The 27,836-nt window shown below is 40.4% G+C and overlaps 1 protein-coding gene across 3 annotated transcripts in view; it reads right to left on the bottom strand.

Moving 5' to 3' along the window:
- KLHL32 (kelch like family member 32) overlaps positions 1–27,836 on the bottom strand; it is a 188,993-nt gene that overhangs the window by 131,050 nt on the left and 30,107 nt on the right. For all 3 annotated transcript variants that reach the window (XR_004902836.1, XM_028509523.2, XM_036024502.1), the window contains exons 2-3: positions 25,286–25,373; positions 17,563–17,743 (exon numbers count right to left, since the gene is read on the bottom strand). Coding sequence is in view for 2 of the 3 variants with exons in the window: in XM_028509523.2 (XP_028365324.1) it covers positions 17,563–17,743; positions 25,286–25,308 (204 nt within the window). In the remaining variant the exon portion in view is untranslated. The remainder of the gene's footprint in view (positions 1–17,562; positions 17,744–25,285; positions 25,374–27,836) is intronic.

Here is a 27,836-nt window from a genome sequence, read left to right as displayed (position 1 = left end):
TCTTTTCTAACCATGGCCACTTACACTGTGTCATTGCATTTTTTTATTGATTGGTTTTTAGAGAGAGAGACACACAGTGAGAAACATTGATTTGTTTTTGCACTTATTTTGTTAAATTATATTTTATTGATTATGCTATTACAGTGGTCCCAATTTTTCCCCCTTTGTCCCCTCCACCAGGCACCCTCAGCCCTTTCAGGAAATCCTCACACATTTGTTCATGTCCATGGCTCAAGCATAGATTCTATGTCTACTCCATTTCCTATACTGCATTGTATATCACCATGGCTTGTCTGTAACTATCTGTACTTCTTAATGCCCTCACTTCTTCACCCATTCTTCCCCCACCCCCGTCCTCCTATCTGGCAGCCATCAGCTGTGCAGGCGCAGTGTGGTGGTGCTCTGACAAAGTCTGTAGCTGTCCACTAGGTGTGCAGTCCCTGGGGTTTCCTGGGTGGCAGAGGCCAAGGTCAGCCCCACCCTGTATTTTGCCTGGGACCACCCTGCCTGTGCTATAAAACAATCTGAGTAGGGCTGCTACTTGTGCTGGGCTTGGAGACTCCCAGGAAAAGCCAAGTTGTGAATCTAGGCTGGCTGCTGCTAGTGCCAGGCCTGGGACCTCTAAACAAGTTGTATGGTGGCTGGAGACTCACTGAGGCTGGCTATTGCATGTTTGAGAGGAATTAGGAAGTTGTGAAGCATGAGCCAAAACCAGCCATAAGTTGGGTGGGATGGACTCCCTGGGGATCTTTAAGGCAGAGCTAACAGTATTAGCCAGGTTGATAGAATCTCAGATATGGCACCAGCCTGCTGGCTCTGTGGTGTGTGGGAGAAAGATTCAGAAAAGTGACAATGGCCTCTGCCTACCTTTCTGTCTGAGAGAGAGCTGTCCCCTAGCTCTCACCTTGATCCCAGACACTCCAGTTCCTCCCCGTATGCCACTGGTGCCTTTCAAGCTGCTACCCCAGTGCTGGAGCTCAAAGGAAGTGAGTCTGATTAAGTCCAGGTGTGAGTTCTTTAAGAGGAAATATTTGGGACTCCAGAGTTTCTTTCACTGACTTAATCCCTGTTGGATTTTACAGCCAGAAGTTATGGGAACTTATCTTCCTGGCACTGGAGCCCTGGCCTGGGGGGCCTGGTATGAGGATGGGACTCCTTGTTCCTGAGATATCCCTCCTGAATTTTTATCGACCACATGTGGATGTAGGACCAGCCTGTTCTGCATCTCTGTCCCTCCTGTCAGTCTGCATGGATGTGGTTTCTTTAATTCTGTAGTTGTCAGACTTCCGTTCAACTCAATTTCTGATGATTCTGAGTGATGGTTGTTCTCCATTTTAGCTGTAATTTTGATGTGGTCGTGTGAGAAGGAGAGCTACATCTACTACCTACACTCCCATGTTAAACGATACTGCCATCTTGACCAGAAGTTGTTGTTCCACTTGTTTTTATGAATTAATGGATTGCTTCTTCTATGTGTCTTGACCAGGGACCAAACACAACCATGATGTTTTGGGATGATGCTCTAACCAACTGAGCTACTTGGCCAGTGCAGTAGATTTTTTAAATGAGTTAACAAAGCAGGTACTATTATCCCCAGTTTAAAAACAAAGAAATCGCCCTGGCTGGCATAGCTCAGTGGATTGAGCGTGGACTGGGAACCAAAGTGTCCCAGATTCGATTCCCAGCTAGGGTACATTCCTGGGTTGCAGGCCATAACCCCCAGCAACCGCACATTGATGTTTCTCTCTCTCTCTCTCTCTCTCTCTCTCTCTCTCTCTCCCCCCTCCCTCCCTCCCTCCCTTCCCTCTCTAAAAATAAATAAATAAAATCTTTAAAAAAAAACAAAGAAATAAAAGCACAACTACTGATTCTCCTAAGAAAATGTAGAAAATTAAGGGAAAGAAATTTGTAGCAAAAGAATCATGTAACACTAGTTCAGTGTGTGTTTTGATAACCAAACTACTGTGATCCACTCACTACTGAAATCTGTCTTCTACTACAACACTCAACTTCACAAGTCTTTTTCTCATAAAGTACCAGGAATGTTATTCCCCACAAGAAAATGTCAAGTTTACTTTAAGAGCACTTACTACATTTCACTTATTTAAAGGACGGGATAAGTATCCTTTTCTCACAAAATTATGTGTCATGGGATTTCTGCTGTGCAGTTACAGAATTCAATTGCCACACACCACTTGAGGGCACAGTGATCTCTTGTTATTGACAAGGCAAAGGGGAACATTCAAAAGGAGCTCCTTTTGAATTATGGGGCCGAGGATCAATGAAAAATAATAACCATGACCATAATGACAATTAAGTTTTCCATACCAATATGTCAAATCCATCTGATTCTTTGGATATTTTGCTTTGAGATAAAGAAACCCAATTGCTTCTTATATAATGGTCCCTATAACAGCTTAATTGCTCTTCAAATCTGAGACCTGTGATGAGGTCTCATTTCCCAACATGATCAGGTGGCACCTATGAGGTCAAGGTTACAGAAATGATAGTAAGTGAAACCACATCTAAAAACTCACAAAAAAACATCAAGAACAGGTTCACTCACCTAGCTATCATTACTTCAGGTGATGGGCGCATGGTGCCACACACAGATCTCGTATCATGGAGATGCACACTTGAAACCTACACAATCCTACTGACCAGTGTTGCCCCGACAAATTTAATTTTAAAAAGATGTCAATATGGGTTTTATATTGCTGCTGTGATATATTACCAAAAACTTAGTCTCTTAGTGGCTTAAAGGAATACACATCGATTAACTAACAGTTCTGTAGGTCAGAAATTCAAAATGGGTTTCCCTGGGCTAACAGCAAGGTGTCAGCAGGGCAGTGGTCCTTGTGGGGGCTCCAAAAAAATGTTTCCTTGCCCTTTCCAGCTTTTAAAGGCAATAGCATCCCTTGGTTCGTGGCCTCCCCTTCAAAGCTAGCAATCCTATCACATCACCTGTGCCTCCACCATCACACCTCCTTCCCACTCTCGACTCCCACTTCTGATCACTTTGGGCTTACCTGCATAATCCATGCTGATCTCCCACCCCAAGGTCCTTAACCTCATGGCATCACCAGGGACCCTCTGCCACGCAAAGGAACATTCATAGGCTCTGGGGATTAGCAAGCATGTAGACATCTTTGGGGCCATTATTCTGCCTACCACAATGCTCATAGCTAATGGCAAACTGAAACAGAAAGTTCTCTGAGTCCACACTGTTTAGTGTCATGGAAAATTTAAGGGACTTGGAGGCATGTGGACCTACGCTGGGATTTGGATTCTGGCACCGGCAGTTGTGTAAGGTTAAGTTACTCCACACTGAGCAAGCTCAGTTTCCTCATCTGTAACATTGTTGTAATATCTACATCAGATGGTTATTAGGGGATTAAATGAAGATACGGATGTGAGTACACAGAGTACTGCAGCTGGTGAACAAATATAGAAATCGAATGAACGACAATTTATCTTGCTTTCCATGTTTAGAGTTTGAAGCTTAAATAACAATCATTATTTCCTTAGTAAAGGATATGTTCATTTTCCTGGCCAATCCTTCCTTGTTCTAATAATATTCTTTTCCACTAATAAGTTTCAAATAATTTTATTCTAACATTTCTATAACTAAAGGATTAGTTTGTAATGTTCCTGATTATTAACTCTAACTCAAGATAAAAGATTGCTCTGAAAAATATTATCTATATATTGCATACTTCAATATATATAAAAGTTGGGATTTGAGAAGAGTTTATAGTTTTTAAAATTTATGGCAAAGAAATTCAACATTTTTATAAAATCCCTTTTAAAGCGACTTTAAAATTCATTATGTAAAAAGGCACAGATTTTTTCAAATTATAGCTTTGAGATTTGCTCCCACCACACATATCTTTGTGATGAGTAATGAATAATTATCACTATTAGAAAGTGTCTCTCGTTTCAACTATTAAGACATAATTCAGGTTTTTTTAATAGGTAATTTACCACAGAGCTTCTTAAAACTGACTTTTGTCTATAATATGAAGATATAGTTCAGATGACTTTCAGCAACCATCTCTTGCAGCACTCAAAGAAGAACATGTCTACCATTTTAAAAAACAAAAACTGTATTGTAAGGCTTCAAATGCTGACCTAATGAAATCTAATGTGAATCTGGCTAGACAAGAGACAACCAACCTAGTAATATAATCACGACATATGTGATAAACACAGTGTCCCAATGTGTCTCTGTCCCAACCCCAACCCTGACACAATCTCCACTGGGAACCTCTACAATACCAACTGGAAGGAGAATCTTGTTATGCTTGAGAGAATCTTGTTTGCTTATGCCAATTCAGCAAACACCAGGTGTAACAGTTAAGGTCCAGAAAATACTTCCACATGCTCACAAACATTTGCTTGGCCCTGCTGAAAAATCTCCCCAGTGAAGAAGAATAGCCTTGAATTCCAAACTTCTCATTTGCTGCCCAAAGACTTAGTGAAACTAGTGACTATTTTGCTGCTTAGGAGAAAAAAAAGGGGGCTTCATATGAGGTATAAAGTAATGTACCTTTTATTTTTCTAGGTTACCTCTATTCCATATAAAACAAAATTGCTGTATTTTTCCCTAAGTGGCAAAGTTTAAGGCTGTTTGGATTTTTTCAACATCAGAACCAAAATGTAATATACAACATGATGTTAACAGGTATTTTTTTCTTTAGGAAACACTTTTGTAGAGCTTTCTTTACTCATGCACACTGAAAACTAAGGCAAGATGAGAGAGAAATTATTTGATATCTAAGATAACATGATAATATATCATCAGAAATAATTCAGGGGCACAAAGCACTGTATAGGCCTCTCAATTTACAAAACGTTTTTGATTATTTGAATGATTTTTATAAACATTTCAAAAATATTTGCTGCACCAATCACATACACAGCTTGGGGCTGAGTGTTCAGCAAGGCTGAGGGGCGTGAGGAAGGGCCACACATACGTACAAGTCCACTCCTCCAATACCACCAGCCCTGTCCACCAGCTCCAGCAGGACCTTTGCTTCGGTAATCGCTGTCCTTTTCTCTCCACCTGTTCTGCTGCTGCTATCGCTGCTGCCACTCTCTTTCATTTGCTGATAATTAATGAGCCAGGAGCATGACACACAGTGTCACATAACTATTTTCCTATGCGCTCACTTATTTTTAAAATCAGTGCCTAATCATTTTCTCTCCCCAAAGTCTAGGGGGGAAACTGGTAGCTTGTGTGGGTCACGTCTGCTTGTTTATTCTGCCTTCCTCTGGATGATGCTAAACAGAAGTCCTCGCCTGCTGTGGGCTGCAGGGAGACACAGCGGCTTCTGTGTGAGGCCCTCTGACTGACAGCACCCCTCCCAGGACGGGTATCAAAACTCTTTCAAAAGGAATGTGAATTACTCCAAAGCTCTAATCTCTGAACACACTGCTAAGACACTAGGTTTAAGGTCAAGAAGTCCCATGCATACGTTTAAAACCGCTCTTAAACATGAAAGTGTATGACGGCAGGACGTAGTAGGTAGGTGTGAACAGAAGATGGATGCTGCCTTCCTTTCTGCTGTCCGTTGGAGCTCGTTCCAGTCCCATCAAACAGGGAATCAAATTGGAAAACAAAGTTTGTTCAAAACAGCAGGCTGGCACACAGAACTAAACACACACAAATTCCCATTTCGGAGAGTATATACAGCCAAGGAACATATCACTTGCACTCTTTGTAATCCCAGGAACAACTTTCCAAACATTTAAAAATGCATTTACAATAATCCTGGATTGTAAATTATAGAGAAAGTAATGGTGTGCCCAGTAAATCCTAAAAAATTAACAGTGAAGAGAATTCGGGGTGCCCGGAGAGCTTGTAGCACGTTCAAAATATTAAAGATTTATATCTCTAAAGTACAGCCTTAGGAAAAATAACTTCAAAATGAAATAAATACTGAAATCTAAAATACAGACAAAATTGGCAAAAATTGTGCTTGCCAACTAGCCTAAAACAATGTTGTTTTCTCACAGAATTTTATTTTAAAGACCCAAGCTCTGCTCTCCTGTTTTTGGAACATAAAAACCACCACCAATATTACAGATTATCAATTTAGCAAATAGCACATTTCAGAACCTTGGTTTACACCTGACACTTATTATCTCATTTAATTTCAACATTAATATTATATGTCAGTTACATTTCAATGAAGCTGGATAGAAAATAAAAATAAAACTGGAACGGTGGGTACAGCTACATTGGTATTATTGTACCAGTGCTCACTGTGGGCTATCTTCAAACTGCTTCTTGTCCATCAGAGACAAGGTAAGAAATCCCTACCAGGACACAAATGAACTCACTGCCTGCGTCCTCGAGAGAGGCTTCTTGTGAAAACATGCCAGTTGCACTAGCAGTGTTTCATTATATGGCTCACTTACATTCGGCGGCTCACCTGTGTGGACAGTTAAAAGCACTTTGCCGACTGGTGCTAGTGTATAGCTCCAGGTAGCACTGCTTGATATTTTTATATATTGTCCCTTAGATTTGGGCTTCCTTCCTCACACTCCACTGAAACCGAACTCCTCAAGAATGGTGAATATTTTTTACTCTCCTTGATCTTCTACAGAACACGCCAATCTCTTAACCCCCTTTCCTTTACAGGCTTTGACTAAAATGCACATGCTGGTTATCTTTGTGCCTTATCTTTGACTCTTCCTTTTTTGTCGCCTTGGCCATTGTTTCATTCCCTTTCTCACCTGAGTGAAGGCGTCCTCTATGTTCTAAACCCAGACATTTTTCCTCCTTTCTTTCCCTCCTGATGTGCAATCTCATGTGTTCCTGAGGCCTCAGCCTTCACCTCTCGTGCACAAGCTGCAGTGGTGATGTTTTTGTGCCGTTTGCAACACCCACCACAAACTTTTCTGCACATAGTGGATGTTCAGTAAATGTCTACAGAACTGAGAAAGTAGTGACCTATGTGCACCGTTTGGCACTATTGTCAACAGTGGAGTTGATTTGTTTTTACCACATTAAGCAGTAATGGAGAAGCACATTTATTTGTAAAGTAGCAATAGTTACCGTATTGAAAATAGTAAGTAAAATTAAATATTAATACTAACAAAATCTAAGAAAATTAAAATGGAAATGTTTAAAAATATTTAAAATACAAAATATTAGAGGTAAATTATTTTATAGCTGCATAAATTAAAATTAATTTATCATCAGAAATAAAATATAGCAGGGATAAAGTGGTCTTAATATTGTATTTTTAACTTTTCCTGTTGTCACAAGTTCTTTGTTTTAAAATTTAATCAAAACAGTGAAAGTACATAAATACAACCAGCAAATAAATTATTTTCTTGATGGTTTTACTATCAAAGCTTCAACATAAAATGAAATATACATTTCAAAAGCATAGTGCATCTGAATCCCTTCCCAGTATTCTCCTTAATCTGCCCATTAGTCTTCTTAAACTTCTTAAGCTTTTCTTCCCCTCCCCTTGGAACCTTCACAATATCTTTAAAGCCGATTAAAGCTTATTTTCTCTTATTCTTTATTCCTACAGACATTGCTCTACTTTTTAATTATTTCTATAAACAGGTTTTATAAAATTGAATGTTAAAATAAGTATTCACTTGATGAAAAACAGTGACCAATTTACCATATAATACATAACTCAAATGCACTGTAAGAATGATACCGTGATACCCCTGTGATTGACACATGAAGTGCAGATGTCAGGGAAAGGAAACGACACAGCAGCATACAAATATGCAAAAATCAGCAATGCTGCTGTTTCAGCATAAACACCCAGTAGCCACAGAACTCAGCGGTGCTTGCCTGGCCTCAAGCAAAGTAATTAATCACAGGACAGAGCAGTGTAAGATCAACTAGGAGAAATATTGAACATCATGGGATTACATTTTGGTGATATTCATGCACCAGTAACTTCAGAGCAATGCTTTGCTATGTAGGGCAGTGGTAGATATTTATATCCTTACAGCAACACCAAAAAGATAAACTAAAAATAATCACTACATGTATTAAGAACTTGGGGGTGATTTTGCTATTATTATTACTCATTTTTTTTCTGAAAAGGAGGTTAGCTGTAAGTTACTGCCAGATAAAATGTCATTTTTTGAGACTGTACTAATCAGACTGTGACAACATTCCTAGAGATCAAATGAGCGAACCTTAACTCCAGCATCACGCCCAGGAGCACACTGTGACAAGGGTGACTGAATGAGAGACAAAAACCATTAAAAGTCCTTTAATATTCAGATAGCATCTGACGGTTTAGAAAGACATTCTTTTTCATTCTTAATTTCATTTTTTAAGCCTTACTGAAAGCATGCTGGCTGGGGGCTCACAGAATTGATGGAGGCGGAGCAGCAGGCTAGGAAGAAAGTCAGAGGCTGCAGGCTTGGCGGCTAGAAGCAAAATAACTGTCAATGTTATGTTGCTGTTTATCTTTCATGTGATAAACACAGTATGTCTTCTATGTATATGATTCCTAAGAATCAGAAATGTTAATGAAGAATCTATAAAACCATCAAATAGGAGACAGCAGCAACCCAATGATGATCTCATTTATGTTTCAATGTCAGCAGCACTTCCACCTCCAAGTCCTTAAGGCAAACTTTCTTGGAAACAAGACAAATGAGCATGTTAAACAGACAGCACCTATAATGGGAGTTCTGAGGGGACAATTCTGAGGAGGGGCCTGGAGGGGTCCCCTGTCACATGACATAGCAGAAAGCTGTTCCAAGCAGACTGCAGCGGGGCAGAATCGCAGAATCGAACGTCTGTGAAGTGCCAGGCACTACAGTGGTGCTGGGGGTGCGATGATCACAAAAGAAGAAAGGTGTTGGCTCCACGTCTCAAGGGGAACTTGAAACCCTCACTGGAAGTCTTCCCTGCTCACACAGGGATGGTACAGATGCTTTCAAAATGCCTTGCTCTTTCCCCAACACCCTCCAGACCACAGGTCTATGGGAAGTGTGGGCACTCCCCTCTCCCCTATCCGCAAAAGCCAGGAGCCTGTCTCACTCTTCAGTCTTTCCACCACCTGTCACCCATCGCAAGGTGTCCTGTGGATTCTGCCCACTGTGCCCTTAGAGTAGCACCAGAAATATGAACTACCACCCCCACACCAGGCCTCACACACACATCTCTTCTGTCCAGCCATCTGCTCTGAGCTTCAGTCAGGCAGTCACCAGCTCTTACTGAACTGTTCTTCACGCCCCTCGTGTGAATTAGTGAAGTTTGGGCCTCCCTTTCTTTATTTTTAAAATGGTGATGATAATAATAATACCTAACTTATAGGTATTTTTAGAGGACAAAATGAATTGATACACACAAAACACATAGAATAAGTGCCTGTAGCCCAGTAAATACTCAATTCATGGTAGTTATTACTGTTCTTATTTACTGAGAATGTCAGAGAGGAAGAGGATAAAAACAAGTCCCCAAACATAACTCCAAACCCCTACGACCAGTTACACTACACTATGTATTTGTTTACTTGTCTGTCTCTCCCACCAGACTAAGAACTTGTTCTGTGTCTAGCAAGGAGTAAGTATGTAACAAATGCTTACTGAATTTTTTAAAAAAATTACTTCTAGCTCTGGCTGGTGTGGCTCAGTTGGTTGGAGCATGGTCCTGTAAACCAAAAGGCCACAATTTGATTCCCTATCAGGGCACATACCTAGGTTACGGGTTCAGTCCCCAGTCAGGGCACATTTAGGAGGCAACTGAACAATGTTTCTCTTGCATCCATGTTTCTCTCTCTTTCTCTCTCTCTCTCTCTCTCTACCCGCTCCTCCCTCTCTGGAATCAATGGATATATCCTTGTGTAAGGATTTTTTGAAAATTCTAATTATTGTATGAAATGTTAAAGAGACTTATTTAAGAAACACAAGATAAAAACTATGAATAATAAAATGGCAATAAATGCATATCTATCAACAATTGAATCTCAAAAACAAACTAAGCAAACAGGAAGATCAGAGATAGACTCATGAATACAGACAGCATTTTGGTGGTTGCCATATGGGAGGGGGCTGCAGGGAAATGGGTGAAGAGGTGAGGGCATTAAGAAGTACTAATAGGTAGTTACAGAATAGCCATGGGGATGTAAAGTGCAGTATAGGACATGGAGTAAGTAGCCAGAGAACTTATATGCATGACCCATGGACATGAACAACAGTGTGGGGACTGCCTGACGCAGTGGGGGTGCTGGGTGGAGGGGAGCAAAGGGGAAAAACTGGGACAACTGTAACAGCATAATAATATATAATTAAAAAATAAAAGAAAAATATTAAAACTCTAATTATATATTACATAATCATTTCATAGCCGTTTAATCAATTTTAGTCAAATAGTGACTGAAGAGTGTAATTACAAAAACATACGAAACAAAATTTTTTGTCATGACTTTACTGTCTTCTCTCAAAACTAAAAATTACATAGGCAGAGCACACCAGGCTCTAATGGAAAATGAGGCTCAAATATTTAACTTTCCAAAATGTCATATTTGAATCACTTTACCATCACATATGTGAAGCTACGTTAGACAGTGGAGACATCTGCTTCCTTGGCCAAAAGTGTTGGCGTTCGTGGAGTTTTAAGATGCAGACAGTACATGGTAAACAACAGTCTGCAGGGCTGCGGGGTGGCCTACAGCCCAGAACTGCCCACGCTGGGTACCTGCAACCTTTGTGTCCCCACAGTCAGAGGGGCTGCCCTAGGGAGGTGGCTGGGAGGCTGGCTAGTCCCCAACTCTCTCACACACATTTCAGACCACAAGGTCCCTGATTTCTCCTGCTGCCTTTGGTTTAGTACTTCCTCATTCAATCTGTTCAACCACCGTCCGTTGATGAGCTAGTCCTCAGCTACTTACAGTCCCTTTCAGAGAAGTTACTGGTGAAAAGAGCTCTAACACCTGATACATAATCTTTAATACCTTTTTAATTTTTTCCTGGTTTTTATTGACATACAATTAATATACAACATTGTATAAGTTTAAGGTATGCAATGGGATGATTTGATACACATGTATATTGCAAAATGACTGCCACAATAACGTGAGCTAACACTTCCTCACCTCACTTTACTTTGTGTGTGTGTGGTAAGAACTTTTAAGATCTATTCTTTTTGCAACTTTCAAGTCTAAAATACAGTATTTTGTTAACTATAGTCACCGTGTAGTAGATTAGTTCTTCAGGGATTATTCATTTTATAACTGGGAATCTGTACCCTTTGTCAACATCTCTCTGTTTCACCCACTCCCAGCCCCTGGCAATCACCATTCAACTCTCTCCTTCCCTCTAAGTGAGGTCATATAATGTCTGTCTTCCTTTGTCTGGCTTATCTCACCTAGCATAATGCTCTCATAGTTCATTACTGTTACTGCAAATAGCAGGGTTTCCTTCTTTCTCGTGGGTAAATAATATTCCATTACACACACACACACACACACACACACACACAACCACATCTTCTTTATGCATTCATCCAGGGATGTGCACTTAGGTTGTTCTGTGTCTTGGCTATCATCAATAATGCTACAAAGAACATGGGCATGTGGATATCTCTTTGGGTTCCTGATTTCTCATTTCTTTTGGATGTATACTCAGAAGCAGAATTGCTGGATCTTATGTGGTAGTTTTATTTTTAATTTTTGAGGAACCTCCATGCTCTTCTACTTCCTGGCTATACCAAGTTACCTTCCCACTAATGTGTGAAAGGGTTTCCTTTTCTCTGCATCCTTGTCAATACCTGTTATCACCTGTCTTTTTTGTAGTAGTCATTCTAACACATGTGATGTGATGTGATGTGATGTGATGTGATGTGATGTCTCACTGTGGTTTTGATTTGCACTCCCCTCGTGATTAATGATGTTGAGGACTTTTTCCTTTACCTGTTGGTCATCTGTATGACTTCTTTGGAAAAATCTCTATTCTGTTTCCCTGCTCATTTGTTCATTGGGTTTCTTTTGCTATTGAATTTTATGGGCTTTGTATATATTTTGGATATTGACACTTTATCAAACATAGCATTTCCAAATATTTTCTCTTGTTCCATAGGTTGCCTTTTTGTTGATCTTTAATTCCTTGAGAGAAACAAGCTACATTCTTAAAATTTCAGAAAAGGGGGGCCTTGCATATGAATTTAGGGAGATGGTGGAGGGTAAGGCCTTTGAGAATGACTTTTGTTGGTGGTGGTTGTGACACATCTTGATAGATGCACTGGGTAGACTAAGAAAGGAATAGGCAGTTACAGGTGGAAGCAATAGTCATCAGGAAGGCTGAGAAGTGGAAAGGCCCTCAGGTGAGATAGAGTGTGTTTAGGGAGCAGCATAACTACAATGTCAAGGGAACAAACAGATGGGAGTGCAAAGACGAGGATAAATGATAATGACACGGCAGGAAGGCACACACTCCTGAAGCCACATACAGGGGGAGAGACCCGACAGGGCAGTGAAGGTCACCACACAGTCATTTGCACAGTGGTCTGCAAAGGGAAACCAAAGGAGGAAAAAAGTTAGATGGCTACTAGAGTGTTCCAAGCAAGAAGGAAGGAGGTATCATATTCAGAAAATGAAGACATGATAAAGGATGCAACCAAAAAGTTATTCTGACCCATCAAAAGGTAAATGAGTCTGTAATCGGGTGAGCCTAAATATGATCTCTCCCTTTTTCCCACAGGTAGCTAGCAGAGCATGACCAGGAATTGTAAGCTAGTGCAAGGAATGAAACAGCTAATGTTTATTGAAGGTCTCCAGTGTGTGAGATGCATTATTTAGATTATCTCATTCGAATCTCTATATCAAGCCATTCTGAGGTTCTGTTTTATGATTATTTATTTAGAAATGAAAAAACATAGGTTCAGAGAAGTAAGATGATGAGCCCATGATCAAAGAATAGATAGTAAAGGAGGTGAATAACGCGACAATATCAATTAGAATAGCACCTATTATTTGTCAGGGATTGTGAGAAACAATGGTGAACAGAGAAATACAGTTGGCTGCTGTATTCAAACTCAGATCTGACTCTTAAGCTCTCCTCCTCCTTCTTTCCACCACTGCTTTATACTCTTACAAAAAAATCGCTGGTCTGACTCAGTTATAGCATTTGACAAATGCTGTGTTGTGCCCCCACCACTGATATTAAGCCTAATTTTAATTATTTTAAAAATCATTATACTTGACTAAAGAATTTGTTTTCACCCTTCCTTTTATTTTTTTAAAAGATTTTACTTATTTATTTTTAGAGATGGGAAGGGAAGGAGAAAGAGAGGGAAAGAAACATCAATGTGTGGTTGCCTCTCACACGCCCCCTACTGGAGACCTAGCCTGCAACCCAGGCATGTGGACTGACTGGGAATTGAACCAGAGACCCTTTGGTTCACAAGCTGGCACTCAATCCACTGAGCCACAGTAGCCAGGGCTACCCTTCCTTTTAACATGCTGGTGAACACAAGAAGTCATAATACTTTGTGTTTAATTGTTCCTTATTCATATTTAATCATGAAAAACTGATACCACCTCTCAGATCAATGTAAAGAAGCAGTTAATACAAAAACCTGGGCCTTCTCTTCACTTCTGCAGTCTCACCTTTCCTGAACCAGAACAATTACTTTAGCTTCTAAATAATCTGCCAGATATCAGAATTCAGAGTACAAAAAACCTATTTACATCAAAGTACTTAATTAATTTGAACAGATTGCACTAGAAGGAAAATTCCATGAATAATTTGCATATTTTATATGCAGGATATTAAAAATTGAAATACCCATGAATTCTATGACAATTAGAAAACATTGCCTCATTCACTTAATAAATATTAATTGAGCACTTACTAAGCCCAAGGCAACGATATAAGGCTTGTGAAAGATACAGAAATTACTAAAGCAGGATTCTGCTTCCAGATCCTGCAGTGTGGTAGTACAGAGGACACGAGAAAGGCAAACATAATTGTAGTTAGGGGCATGTGGTTGTTGGGAGACAATCCTTCGTGGGTCTCTTGCATTTCCACATGTATTGTGAGTGATGCACTGCCTGTCCTTTGTTCTGAACTCTCTTTTCAAGGATGTTTCTATAGCAAACAGCTTTGAACGGCAGTGGGGTATCTCCCTTTGGAACAAAAGGCAGTTTCACTTACAATCATGGAAAACACAGTATCTCTTTGCTTACTGTCCAGTGTAATAATGTCTCTCACTAGAGCAGCGATTTTCAACCTCTGTCATCTCACAGCACACATAAACTAATAACTAAAATTCTGCTGCACACCAAAAAATATATCTTTTGCTAATCTGACAAAAATAAAGGTGTAATTTTGATTCATTCACACCAGACACTTGTTGTGTTGGCTGTTGTCATTTTTTTACTTGACAGTCTAAGGGAAAAGAGCTCAGTGCCCCTGATTAAATACTCAGATATTGCACGTTTCAATTTTTTTTGTAGCACACCAGCTGAAAATCGCTGCTCCAGAGCAAAGGACAGACACATTTCCTATCCATTGTAAAAGATTTGGGTTCCCTAAGCTCAATGATCCTCTCCTGTAATGCAGCCAGCCTTCCTCACACCACCCTAGGAATTGGGGCTCTGGGAAGAGGCATGAGGAAGCTCAGATTCACATACTGCTGTTGTTATGAGGAATAAACTATCCTTTGTCTCTGATCTAGGAGTCTTATGTCTCTACCAGCATCCGTGCCACTGTGGTAGACGTTCTGCCTTGCTGGCTGGGTAAATCACAGGTCCTTGACAACTCTTGAAAGTGGTAGGCTGCAAATATAGCCACCAATTCATCCCCCTTTTCACACTTATAGCTTTTCACATGCTTTCTTACACTGACTCTGGGCTTGACCATGTGACTTGACTGATGAATGGGACATCAGTAAACACAATGCAAATGGAAGCTTGAAAAGCACCTGTGCACTGAGTCCTGCCCTATTCCCATGAGTCTTGTCATGTGAAAAAGCCCAAGCTATCCTGTTCATGAGAAATACATACCAGTGTCCCCTACCACTCAAGCCAAGAGCCTACCAACCTCCAGACATGTGAACAAGGCCAACTCAGATCACCAGCCACCAGTCAACTCTCCATTAACCACTGATGTTGAGAATGAATCCAGCATAGATCAGTGGAACTGGCAGACCAGGGCAATTACCAGCTGCTAAGTTCTGGGGTGGTTTGTTATACAACAAAGCTAGCAAATGATACATAGTGTAAGGCTCAGCCTATGTCTGGTTAAATATTTAACTCTAGCATTCAGCACAGTGGCTACAAAAGAGAAGAGCCAACTGTTCCAACTTTGTCTTTGGTTTATCAATCTGAACAATCAATATACAAGTCACTTAGTTTTCACCTCACAAACAGGTGATGAAATTGAACAAACTGTGCATGAATCCAGCAGGAATTGTGGTTAAGGGCAGAGAGCACACCTGGTACTCCAGGAGATAGATGCCATAGTGTGTGAGAAGATCAGCTCTTCTCCTCAATGTCCATCTGGCAGTCCTTGGGCAGATTATTTAAGATCATTGCACTTTAGTTTCCTTATCTGCGGAATAATAAAGCCTTCTCCATAGGCATTAGAACATAGATACTTTGGAGGAGGCACTCTGTGTCTAACCTGCCAGAGTATCCGGGGCATCATGGTGAAAGACCAGGAGTAGCAACGAACACTATTAAATGCCAACATAGAAAGTGCTTTCTTGCACTCACATGCATGCACTTGCTCACATGCACATATGCACAATATCAAAGCATTTCCAAAAATTAAATTAAAAACCCAATCAGGACAGATTTAAGAGGAAAGAAGCTAAGCACCAAGAGGGTTCTATCAGAGTGTACAGGAAAATAAAACTCATATCACAGAACATGCACATGTTATACATAACAACCCGGAGCGTATTATTTGAAATGCCCTCTGATTAATATAACCTTTCTAGAAGGTTAATGCCCAACAGTTTGAGAATGTATAAAATGTATCATTATATGAATACAACTTAAGGTCACTTTTCACATATTCTACGTCATTTCTGAAGTTTAGAATTAAATTGCTACTTTTTGTTCTAGATAGACATTTTAAGTGATCACCTCTTTTTCCTCTACATTACTAGGTTTCACCACATTTAATATACTTTTTCTAAAAGTCTTCCTTTTATGATTTGGCATCTTTGAAAATTTGCTTTAGCTGCTGGTTTGCAACTGAATGCAGTTGATATTGTCCCTTAATCATCAAATGCAAGATTACTATCGGAAACAGTCAAATCAAACCAACATATTGCCCATGGGCCTAAGCTGCTTGCTGTACCATTTTGAGACTTTCATAAAGAAAATTTTAAAAATTCATATTGTATATATATTCTCATTTATATAGAAATTATATGCTGCTATGTTTTGAAATTATTAAGCAATATAACATTGAAAATAGAATTAAATAACGTATATTCAGAAATTAATATTTCAAAATATTCTGGTTAATGATTGTCCATGTGAGAGGTAGAAAGGCATATTAATTAAGAGTCCGACGTGGATTTTAATTCCAGATCTGCCACTTAGGAACTGTGTGACTTATTACTCAACCTCAAAGTTATCTCAAATTACTTAAATTCTCAGATTCAGTTTCCATATATGTAAAATGTTGGTTTGTATAGTACACCTATGTGTCTGTAAAACCAGTTGTTGTGAGGATCAAATGAGATATGTACATGCAATCCTTGTACACCACCTGAATCACAGGAAGTACTAACTAAATGGCATTTAACGAGCTTTCACCATACTGTACACATTCATCTTAAAAAAACACACAGACACGTCACTACGTTTCATGAGCCACTAGGAACCTGACTCCAGAGTTCTCATAAACGAGACAATGTGCCTACATGCATGTCAACCAGAAAGGCCTGTGGGTCCCACTGCATCTCTGTCCCTAGAGCAGAGAGTTGGAAAGCACTAAGACAAGAACATGCATAGAAAATTAAAAATCAGAAACATCCCATATCTTTAGGGACTTTGTTTATTTTAATAAATTGTTTTCAGATTGTCCTTCTTATCCTGAATCTAGAAACATCGAGGCCCTGGCTGGGTAATTCATTTGGTTAAAGCGTGTCCTGATACGTGAAGGTTACAGGTTTGATCCCAGGTCAGAGCATGTACAAGAAGCAACCGATGAATGCATAAAAAAGTGGAACAACAAGTCAATGTCTGTCTCTCTTTCTCTCAAATGAAGGAAGGAAGGAAGGAAGGGAGGGAGGGAGGAAGGCCTACCCCCAGCCCACACCCGCATTAAGAAGTACTATAATGCCACCCTTTCTTATAGTAGTCAAATGTTAAATGTCCCTCAACTCAGACACAATGCAGAGGTGTGGGGGTTCCACTGGAAGGACATCCAGGTACTCAGGTGAGAGAGGATTCCAACAGGGCCCCCAACTCATTCTGCCCAGGAAAGGCCCCAATGTGCACAACTCTGGGAACTATCTTCTAACTGGCTGACAGTTGCGGGACCCTTCAGGAAACTCTATCGTCCTCTGTTGAACTGACATCTTAAGGGAAACAAACAACCTTGACTTACCCGAAAGTAGTCGCTGCAGGCGGCTAGGACTGCCTTGTGAGCATGGAATTTCTGTTCCTCAGCAATCAGGGTGACGTCACAGAGGATGCCATCACTCCTCTGTTGATTCAGCGCTGCCAGGACGCTGTCATTGTGGGATTCGGAGTGGCAGAGCCTCTGGCCCGTCAGCATTTCTTGAATACTGTGAACAAGAGCAATCAAGTCAGCTTTCCTGTACCCTGCCCGCCTGACTGCCAGGGCTCCCTCACTCCCTCTCACGGACTCAGGGCATGCGTGCTCCAGCACACTGCAGGAGCGGGGCCTCCGCACTCCCCCACTGTCTTTCTCTCCACCATGCTCTGCTCTCCTTTTCTAGACTTCTCCTCATCCCTTTCAGGGTCCTCTTTCTTTCCCACTAGTGCTCTTTCTGAATTTGCTTGTGGGTGTGTCCCTGTGTCTGTGCCCTGACCCATGTCTGTGGGTCTGCGAGCCTCTGCTTCTTGGCCCCTGTCTCCTCAGTACATGCACATCTCTGAGTGAAAGTGTACCTAAATTGTGCACGTCTGTGTGTGACTCTGCCTCCTCCGAGGCCCCTCCTGGACTCTCTGCTTCCATCTTCAGCTCTGTGACTATTGTGTGGGGATCACGCAAGCTCAGAACGAGACCGCAGCCATGCACTGACCCAGCATGGAATCCATGGGACCTGCCTGACCCACCACAGATCCAGGCAGCTACCTGGTCCCCCACAGCACACAATATTCTATTAATAATTAAAACGGAACTGAGCAAATGTTGGTGAGAGAAACTAAGGTCTGCCAGTGACCATTCCATGTGAAAAGCTATTGATTAAATCATAGCTGCGTATCAGTAAACTCGGGAAATTATGAACATCAAAAGAAATGTCATCATAAGTGAAAAATATTTAAGCCTGAAAGTAAAATATACCTGCAATTTCAGCTGTCAGTGTCTATATGTGATCATTGTACTATATTTATGAATGACTACACAATTTTATTTCCTATTCTTTTTTTTGAAGTTGCTAAATTTACCCATTGTGAAACTTCTTCATTCCCTACCCCATTCTAAAATATTCTTCCTATGTCCTTTCAAAACCCCTAGGCAAAACCTCAGATCTTCCTAAAACAATGTAATAGTAATGCCACAAACATAAAATGCAAGCTGCCTATGTAGACAGCTATGAACAATCACAGCTCTGATGTGTGGAAATCTCCACTGTGCGCTAAACTCTCAGAGCTGGCACTGCACTAAGAGGGGTGAGCTGTACCAGTGATAAATTACACCCAGATCAAGAATAAGGTCCATCACCCCCTGTTTCAGGTCTGTGGACTCTCCATCAAGCTGAGTAAAGATACCATGCGAAGACTGGGTGCCGTCTCTCCTAACCTGGCCACTCCTGCATCCGCTCCCTCTCTCTGAGTGTGAAAGAGGCACTCAGGGGACTGAGGGAGTAAACACTGGCCTAGACTGCATGGTTAATTTATTTGACAGGGCTCTGCCGGGCCTGTGGTGCCAGCTGGCTGGTAAATTACAATTCAGCATGAAGTACACCTCCTTAACATGAAGCCAATGCTTCCTATAAAATGCCAGAGTGTACCAGCAAGCTATATTGGACATTTCTGACTGGGGAACCTCAGAAATGTCAGAACTATTGAAAGAAAAAAAAAACCTTGACAGGAGGAGATGATATAGGAAGTTCTCGTGGGAAGGTGGGAGGATTATTTTCAGTTGAAACGCAGCAGTAGGTTTTGAAACGGTTACTGTCATCGAGCCTATCAGCAGACTTTAAATCAGCAATTGAAAACTGCATTCAGAAGCATAAGTAACTTTTTACCAAAAATTTCTATGCAAAGCCTAAAATGGAGATTAGTGAGCCTGGCTCACTAAATTAAAGACATAAAGGCATAAAATAGTAGCAGAAATATTGTATCAGCTAAGTTAACCTTTAAAATCGTTTTTGAAAAAATTTCTCCACCTCCAAAAATTTTTTCATATATTTTATAAACTCAAAGGTCTTATTATGGTCCATGAATTACTCTTAGTGATATATTATTCTTAATTCACTTAATATTCATAACAACCGTATAAGCCAGGTACTGTCGTTATCTCTACTTTACAGAATAGAAAACCAAAGGTCCAAGATCAGGCAGTCTGAAAACCTAGCATTAAGAACACAGTAATGTAAATTATTACCCTCCTGCTTAAAAAACAAACAAACAAAAAAAGACAAAGCAAAAAATGTATTAATCTGTAAAAAGGATGTCAAAAATCTATGATGGTAAGTAAAAAATTCACAAAGTCCCTATTGATTTTATATTTATACTATGCATATTTAACCTCAAAATCAAAGTTGCCTTTTAAAAATATTATACATGAACATATTTACATGATATAGTGGTGAGAAATGTTTGAAATCACAATTTAAATGCTTATCTTTGCACTGTAATGTAGTCTAAGTTTTAGAATAGAGTTTTTTTATAATCTTAGAAAATATATTTGAAACTCCCATAACTTTTCTCCCTTTTAATATCACTTTAAAGATTTTAATAAATGTATTTTGAAATTTCATTTGTAGTGGAAGATAATATATTAAAATAATTGCCTTAAAATATTTCCTTACTCATTTTCCAAATATAGTGCCACAATTCGTGTCCTTTTATCAAGACTGAATTAGTGTTTGAGTTTCAGATATCAATTGACAGAAATAAATCTTGCCAGGGACAAAAAAGCTGTAAGCCGAAATTTGCCAAAGAATAAAGGGCTAGGTTTTGAAACAGTTACAATCCTGCTCAACAGCACAGGACCACTTGGCGGGGTTTGAAATATTCAAGCTCAAAGCAAAGAACATGCTAAAAATTTAAGGCAAAACTTGACACAAAATTCCAAATATTTTAGAACCAATATGTTAGGAATTCTTTTTTTTTTGGAATTCTTAAAAGCAGAAACAAATATTCCAACTTTTGGCAAGAAATAAAGGCCTATTAATCAACAAGTCATTATTGTAGTCTGAAAGTAACTTTCCACTCACTCTGAGATGTAAATCTACAAAGGACCTCAGCCCTCTAAACATGAAGGCACGCGTGGCCACAGAACACAGCTGGAAGGCAGCGGGCCCATCTGAGGTCAGGAACCATAAACAGGAGGAGGAGCATCAACGGCCATGACATCCTGTGTCTACATTAAGATGGGGAGCAGATACAAGCTGGCAAATGGCTCCCTCAGGATCCATAATTCATACCGGATTAGCACACTAAACCTCCCAACATGGAGCAATGTCCCTCCATTATTGGGAAACAAGGAAGAAAGGAAAATTATATTCCTATAACTTCCTAAATTACTGAAAAAGAACAAAACATGAGGCATATTTCTCAAGGGTACACAAACTTGAGTGTCATCCTAAAATAGGGGAAGGCATTCCACAAAAGTAATGCTGCCACTTCAAAAGTCACAGGTGAGGGCACAGGGGACTGGCCTCCCCAAGGCAAGGCCCACAGCCTCTCCTCGGAGGGAGCCCGCCAACCGCACCGTCCAATACAGCAACCGCCGCACTGTGACTGCCGACCAAAGGGCATGCCAGATGCCAGATGCAGAATGAAAAAAAGACTGCCAAAGAGCTCATCGATATTTTTGTATTGATTGCACATTGAAATGTTAATATTTTGGATATACTTGGTTAAATAATCTATATAGTTAAAATTTATTCTACCTGTTTCTTTTGCCTTTTAAAAAACTGTGACTCCTTGAAATTGTTAAATGATACGTATGGTTGAACTGCGGTCTGATGGACAGTGTACAATTTCCCAGGAGATGTGTCCTTCACTTCTTTCCAGCTGAACTCTCCGAGAGCACTGGGTGCGCTGCCAGGCTGCCTACGAGCACGGCTGCGCCTGTACCCCACAGGCCCCAGGCTCCGCAGAGCGGCGAGGGAAGCCCTAGACTCGCTGAGCAGCAAATTGGTTTTTAGTGATGCCAGGGAGCAGCCATTTGATTGGCCTCATGTTAGCATCCAGTGACAGGGAGATAAATCAATGATGTCTTAGGGAACAGGGCTATTCATGACTTCAAGTCTTTAATTTTCATTCTGAAATTGCTGGCAGAGACTGAGAAATCAAATGCAGAGCATGCTGTCCATGACATGGTAGGCACCCCTCACAGGGAAGCACCGCTCTAGTGCAAATCACCACTTCAAGCTCGCAGAGCTATCATTTTGATCAGAGAAATCTCAGAGAACCTCAATTTCATACAATAAACTTTGATTGTGTTCAGTCAGTTTTTAAGATTTAAATTCCAAAACAGCTGTTTGGTTTTTAAATATCCTGCATTTCAAATTTAAAAGTTCAAGTGCAACTTTTCAAGTGCACTATATCAGTGTTTGCTTAATATTTAGATATATAAAAATATGCAAGTAGTTTTCAAGTAAGGCCATCAGCAGGGTATTACATACTTAGGTATCCAAAGCAGTCAAGGAGCATAAAGAGCCTCATTTCTCAAACAGGCTATGGAAGAAAGAAGGCTGGACAGAACAGCCAACAGCACTAGAATCATCCATGATTGTCTCCATTCAGTCATCGATGAGCTATGAAGTGCATATCCTAATGACTTCAATTCCACAGCCAAAATAAAAACTATTTGTATACAAGTTAAATACATCATTAAAACAACCCTATTTATTAAAGTGGTCAGGCTTTTAAAAGACCTCATCATTTAACTTCATTTTTATAGGACAATTTGTAATTTGTAAAATCTTAAAATAAATGCTAAAAATTAATAGCAATTGTTGAAATAATAAGCAAAGAAGACATAATATGCTTACAGAATGATTAAGGAATAAGGAGACTATGAAGAAAGGAACTTAATTAGAAATAGTTTTGTTTCATTCCTTCCTTCAGTCATTTACTCAAGAAACATTTATTTGTCTTGTCAGGCATCATGCCAGGTCCTGGAGGTAAGATGGTGACCAACCCAAACTTGGTAGCACTCCTTGTGGAACCTTCCATTTAGCAAAGCAGTTACACATCAGTCAAATAACTTGGCCTCCCTGAAGTATGGCTGGCATCGCAGGCTGCAGCAAATAGGACAGGAAAGAGTTTCCCAGGCAGGGGAACAGGAAGTCCTATAATCCCATAGCAGGAGAGAGCATGCCCTTACACAGAAGGTTAATGGTGGCAATCCTGAGGACGAGGGAGGGCATGGTGTAGCATCTGGAGCTCAGGAAAAGGTCTTGGATAGGGGCATAAGTCTGTGCCTCATCTCCATAGAGAGGGTGACAGAGGCACAGCTGTGTCTCCAGAACAGAGACAATCCACAGTCAGAGGTTGCTGAGAAGATAAGAAAGACAGAATGACAGAATTCAAAACACAGAAGCGGGGCTGGGCTCAGTTGTAGGAAAGGCTGCTCTCTGAGTATCAGGAAAGAGGGTATAAATGGACCAGAATCATATTAAAACTACGGGCATTTGGGACTTAAAGATTTAGTGGAACCAATTTCCACTGGATCATGGAGGCATGAAAACATGGATAGTGGGATTCATCTGAGTTGAGGTTTTGACAGGCAAATGCATCAAAAACGCAGGGAGCAAGAGAAATTAAGGATTTAAAAGAGCAATAGAATCTCAACTAGATAAGAAGGGAAACAAGGGTAACAGATTGGTAGAAAGTAGCAGGGTCAGTAGATGAGACATTGCAACAAGGTCAAAGCACAGCCATGGCAAGTTGGAAAGAGAAGTGGTCTTGGTAAGAGTAAAGTGGCTGATATAGTGGTTCAGAAATACAGCAAGTACTGGGGATGCCAGGTCCAAGGTGTGACCATGGGGGCAAGTAGCTCAGTGGAGGGAGAAGGTCTTTGGACATAAGCAGGTTGAAGATCCAAGGCCATGAAGGTGGGCAGAGCCTCCAGGCAAACAATGAGGGCATTGGGAAGGAGTAAAGGATTTGTCGTGAAAAGACTGAAAGCCAGGTGTCAATGCTCAGTGAAAGAGAGAGAATGACCCAGACAGCAGTGGATAGGAGGTGAGGGTGAGAGAGTTAAAGAGCACCACCTTCAGAAGCAAGTCTTCATTGTTGCTTTCTCAAACAACCAGTTTTCGGAGTTGTGATCTCACAGGAAAACAGTGTTCCCTGGTGACAAAAACCTCTCTATCCAGCCCTCAGCTACATGAGATGTGAGGAAATGACAATGCCACCACTTGGGAGGGCTACAAGAGAAATGATGCCTCAGGAGGGCAGGTCTCAATGAAGTCAGGAGGTGAACAGAGCTTTTCAGGGCAAGGGATATGGTAATAGTTCCACAGGACACAGCGGAAATTGGAAAGTGGGGAAGGGAGGGCTCTGCGTCAGAGCAGAGAAGGAAAGGGCACTGTGGAGAAGATCGTGCTATGTGGGAGAGATGGCAGTGGGACTTGACCAGCAAAAACAAAGATAGCAGATTTAAAGTAAAAGCCACTTTCAGAAGAATGCACATGGATCCTAGAAGGCAAAAATAAAGCACTTGGCTGAGGTGGTGGCAGACAGATACCACAGTCTCTATGTGCTGTGCTGGCTGGAGACCAAATCTACAGCAGGACTTCTCCTGACAGTGAAATCGACTTTTTTAGATCCCTTTTTTCCACTATGGGAGAGGGGGGAGGCGTTCCTACGCATGTTAGGGTATTTAGCACCCCCAACCCCAGTGACAAGCAAAAATGTTGCCAGATAATGTACAATGTACCCTGAAGGCAAACTCATCCCCCTTGGGGAATCACTGATCTAGAGCAAGGCTCACCTGGAGCGTGCAGAGGCTCTGCACTGACCGTAGCAATGCGTCTGTTTCTGAACACACTCAGGGGAGCTAGTTATCTCTAATAGCTTCAGGGGTGTGGAAGAAAGCTGGTCTTATCATTTCACAGACATACCCATTCTTAATATTTTTATAAAGAAGGTATTTATAGGTTTATAGCCTCTCTTATCCTTTGCTCTGAAGATCCTATGACTGTTTCCTCAAAGAATGTAGACTTGCCTCCACTGAGAACATTCAAAGGCATGCCCTGCATTTTCTAACTGCCTGCCCCGCACTGTGGGGAATGCTCCTGCCTGGGGCACTCCCCCACATCATCCCCTCCCGAAGATCTCAGGTTAGAGAGAGAGCACTTCTTCACCAAGACAATTCCTCATTCTGTGAATCCTGTAATTTTCCTTCAAAGCACTTTTCACAATTATATTTGCATTGTGCCTGGTGTGATCTGCCCACTGAATATACATTTTATATGGGCAGTAATCTTATCTGTTTTATTCACTCCTGGATCCTCTGCACCAAATAGAGTGGGCAATAAATATCTGTTAAATAAATTATTAAAAGAAAATGCTATGAATATATTGAGAATATGCATTATGCTCCCCAGTGACTGCTTTAAGGGGATGACAGTCATATATATGCATAGCTTTCTGATTCTATTTTAAATCCTATACCTTCATAGAAGTGTACCTCTTGTTCAAGGGAGGTTAGCTTCTTAAGTAAGACAAGAGAAAAAGCAGTATCGGTCCAAGAATGACGGAACCTCTTGAGATCTGATATAATGACACACAACAGTGAGCCCTGGTGCCACCAAACAAAACTCACACACGCTTGGACCGCTTTGCTGAATTCCTTCAAATGTGTGCTGTGCCCGTGCTTTGCACTGGGCCCTGGAATGTGCAGTGGGAAGACTTCGGGGCTGACCACTCCACGAAGGGACATATCCCACAGGGCTGACCTGAGGCAGCGTTCTGACGGCATTTTCCAGCTGGGTTCCTCAGAGTTTCAGCCTTAGAAGTTCGAAGCAGAATCAGCAAGCATTCCAGCTGAATAAAGACAAGAAAGAAAAGCACAGTGAGCTACGTGCCAAAAAAAGCACACTATGGGCTTTTAGAATCCCAATGCATTTTATAGTTGATATAACATTCTGACCAAATGCTCTTTAGTAAACAATAGTTCAAAATGTTTTTAAGTGTTTAAGTTTTTTACTTTACTGGACCTTCAGGGACTAAGAAGTAAAATGTGTTTGAGAACAAACAATAGCTAAATTAAGGGTTACAGTAAAAATTAAAACATCAAATGGCCAAAGGAAAAAATTCACATTTGATAAAATGAAGCTACAAAGTCCTGAAACACAACCACTGGTTCACCTATCCTTTACAATGGTTTTACTTCCGTTCCAAACACAAATATGAGTGAAATTAAGATAAAACCAATTATGTCTCAGCTTAGCATCCACAGGAAGATGATTTTCTATTCAAGGAAAAGATTTCTGAAAACTAGATGAAAAAGAACATACAGACAGGATAAAAATTAGTAGAAAATGGAAAACAGATTCTTAGAAGAGCTTTAGGATTAGCAGAGTTGGAAATATATAATAGGATGAAGTCACCAAGCTTGAAATTTCTCCTTACCCATATATTAATTTAATCCCAGCCCCAATCCTCCAGTGCCCTTCAGAGCTTTTGTTTTCAATCACGGGTATAACTCTGAAGAGAAAAGTAAATTATTTGAATAGCCTGGCACATGGTCCATGACTATGCTTTACAGCTCTCATTAGAGAGTTTAGCTCCCGCTTTCTAGAACATTCAAGCAGCAAAATTCCAACCTGGAAAATCTTAACAGGCTCCCCTCTGCCTCAATTATATTTTGAAAACTGATTAACAGGTTAAAAACACGTAGGAAAGAAATACACAAAACTGTGCCCATTTCTGCTGATTTGTAGAAAAGAGAGGGCTGCATTTCCAATCTAAAGTGCAGTGTTTGTTATAGGGTACACAAACTCTCAGCTGGGTGTGACTGCACTGTAATTCATGTAGATGTATCAGAATTTACTTAAGTATTCCATTGTTACTGAACATCAGGCTGTTCTGAATATTAGTCACACAATTATGTTTTTATTCCATGCTTTTGTTCTTCAATTATTAAAAATAGAATATTTAAAGTTTCATTTATTTCTTATTTGTTTTGACAAACCTAAAAATGAGCATCATTTTCAATGAACTTACTATGACTGAGCAGTACAGAGGATCAGAAAAAATGTGAGGCACATTGTTTTATTAGCTGAGAGGCTTGGTGAGTAACCTATCACTGCTACAGTTCTCTTTCGGAAACTAGGTTATGATCTCCAGGCTATCATAGCCTAACACAAACACTAACAGAGATGGTCACTTGAGCTTTAAAATGGCAAAAGATTATTATTACAGAGGTGAAAAAACGAAACCTTAATCTTTCTGAAAGTCCAATATTATTAAATGCTCCCAATAAGTAGGCAAATGAAAAACAAGTATCCAAAAACTCATTCAAAATCATTCAAAATTAATGGACACATTGAACTTGGTATTTTTCAGACACTCAAAAAAAGACCAAACTGACAGTAACCAGAGAGGAGATGGGAGGGGGACGGGGGGAAGGAGGGAAGGGTTGTCAGGAACATGTGTAAAGGACACATGGACAAAGCCAAAGGGGCAGGATCGGGGGTGGGAGGTGGGGATGGCTGGGGTGGGGGGAGTGGTGGGAGGCAATGGGGACAACTGTACTGGAACAACAATAAAAAAATTCCAAAAGAACAATAATTAAAAATCAAGATAAATTCCCTTATTATTTGGAAACCAACTCACTAAATGTGCTATCTTTATACTAATCCTACCTTTATTTTAAATTTTTATATTGTGCTGACCTTTAACTTTGAAATATTACATTCAAATATTTCTCCCATCACTGAATTTTTTGGTACCCTCTTAAATTTTGTACCTCATTTGGCTCACCCTAGTTTCAGCTCTGTTTTCTGTCATGTGGGTTAGTAAACCAAGAAAGTAATTCTGCAGAGAAAGAAACAGAGAAAAAGCAGATGTACAGAGAAAAAATTAGAGGCAAGAGATGGAAAGGAAGGACATTCTAATCTTCCATGCACTCCTGCCTCTGAGGGTACATAAATAACCTAGATCTGTATAACAAATTCCATGTTTTATTTAGGTTAACTCAACTGGGGATTAAATGATCCCCAAGAAAATCAAGTAGGGCCCTACACAAGATTTTGGTGGGGGAAGTGAGGGTACTCTATTACTTTAAAAACACAGAGACACAGATATTCCTTTATTATGAGTTTATCTAAAAATGAACTACCATTTAAGTTTTAAATATTGCTTCTATGGAAAAATGTACTCTAAGAACTCTGCAGAAAACAGTTTTAACTGCTTTTCCATACAAATTCATTAGATGAGAAGGCAAAACAGAGACACACATCCTGGGCAGCACAGAGAGGATGGTGCGAGAAATTACCACACTCC

Source organism: Phyllostomus discolor, chromosome 4, assembly GCF_004126475.2.
Source record: "Phyllostomus discolor isolate MPI-MPIP mPhyDis1 chromosome 4, mPhyDis1.pri.v3, whole genome shotgun sequence".
NCBI lineage: Eukaryota > Metazoa > Chordata > Mammalia > Chiroptera > Phyllostomidae > Phyllostomus > Phyllostomus discolor.
The sequence above is the reverse complement of the archived record's forward strand: the minus strand, read 5'-3'. Positions and strand labels throughout refer to the sequence as shown.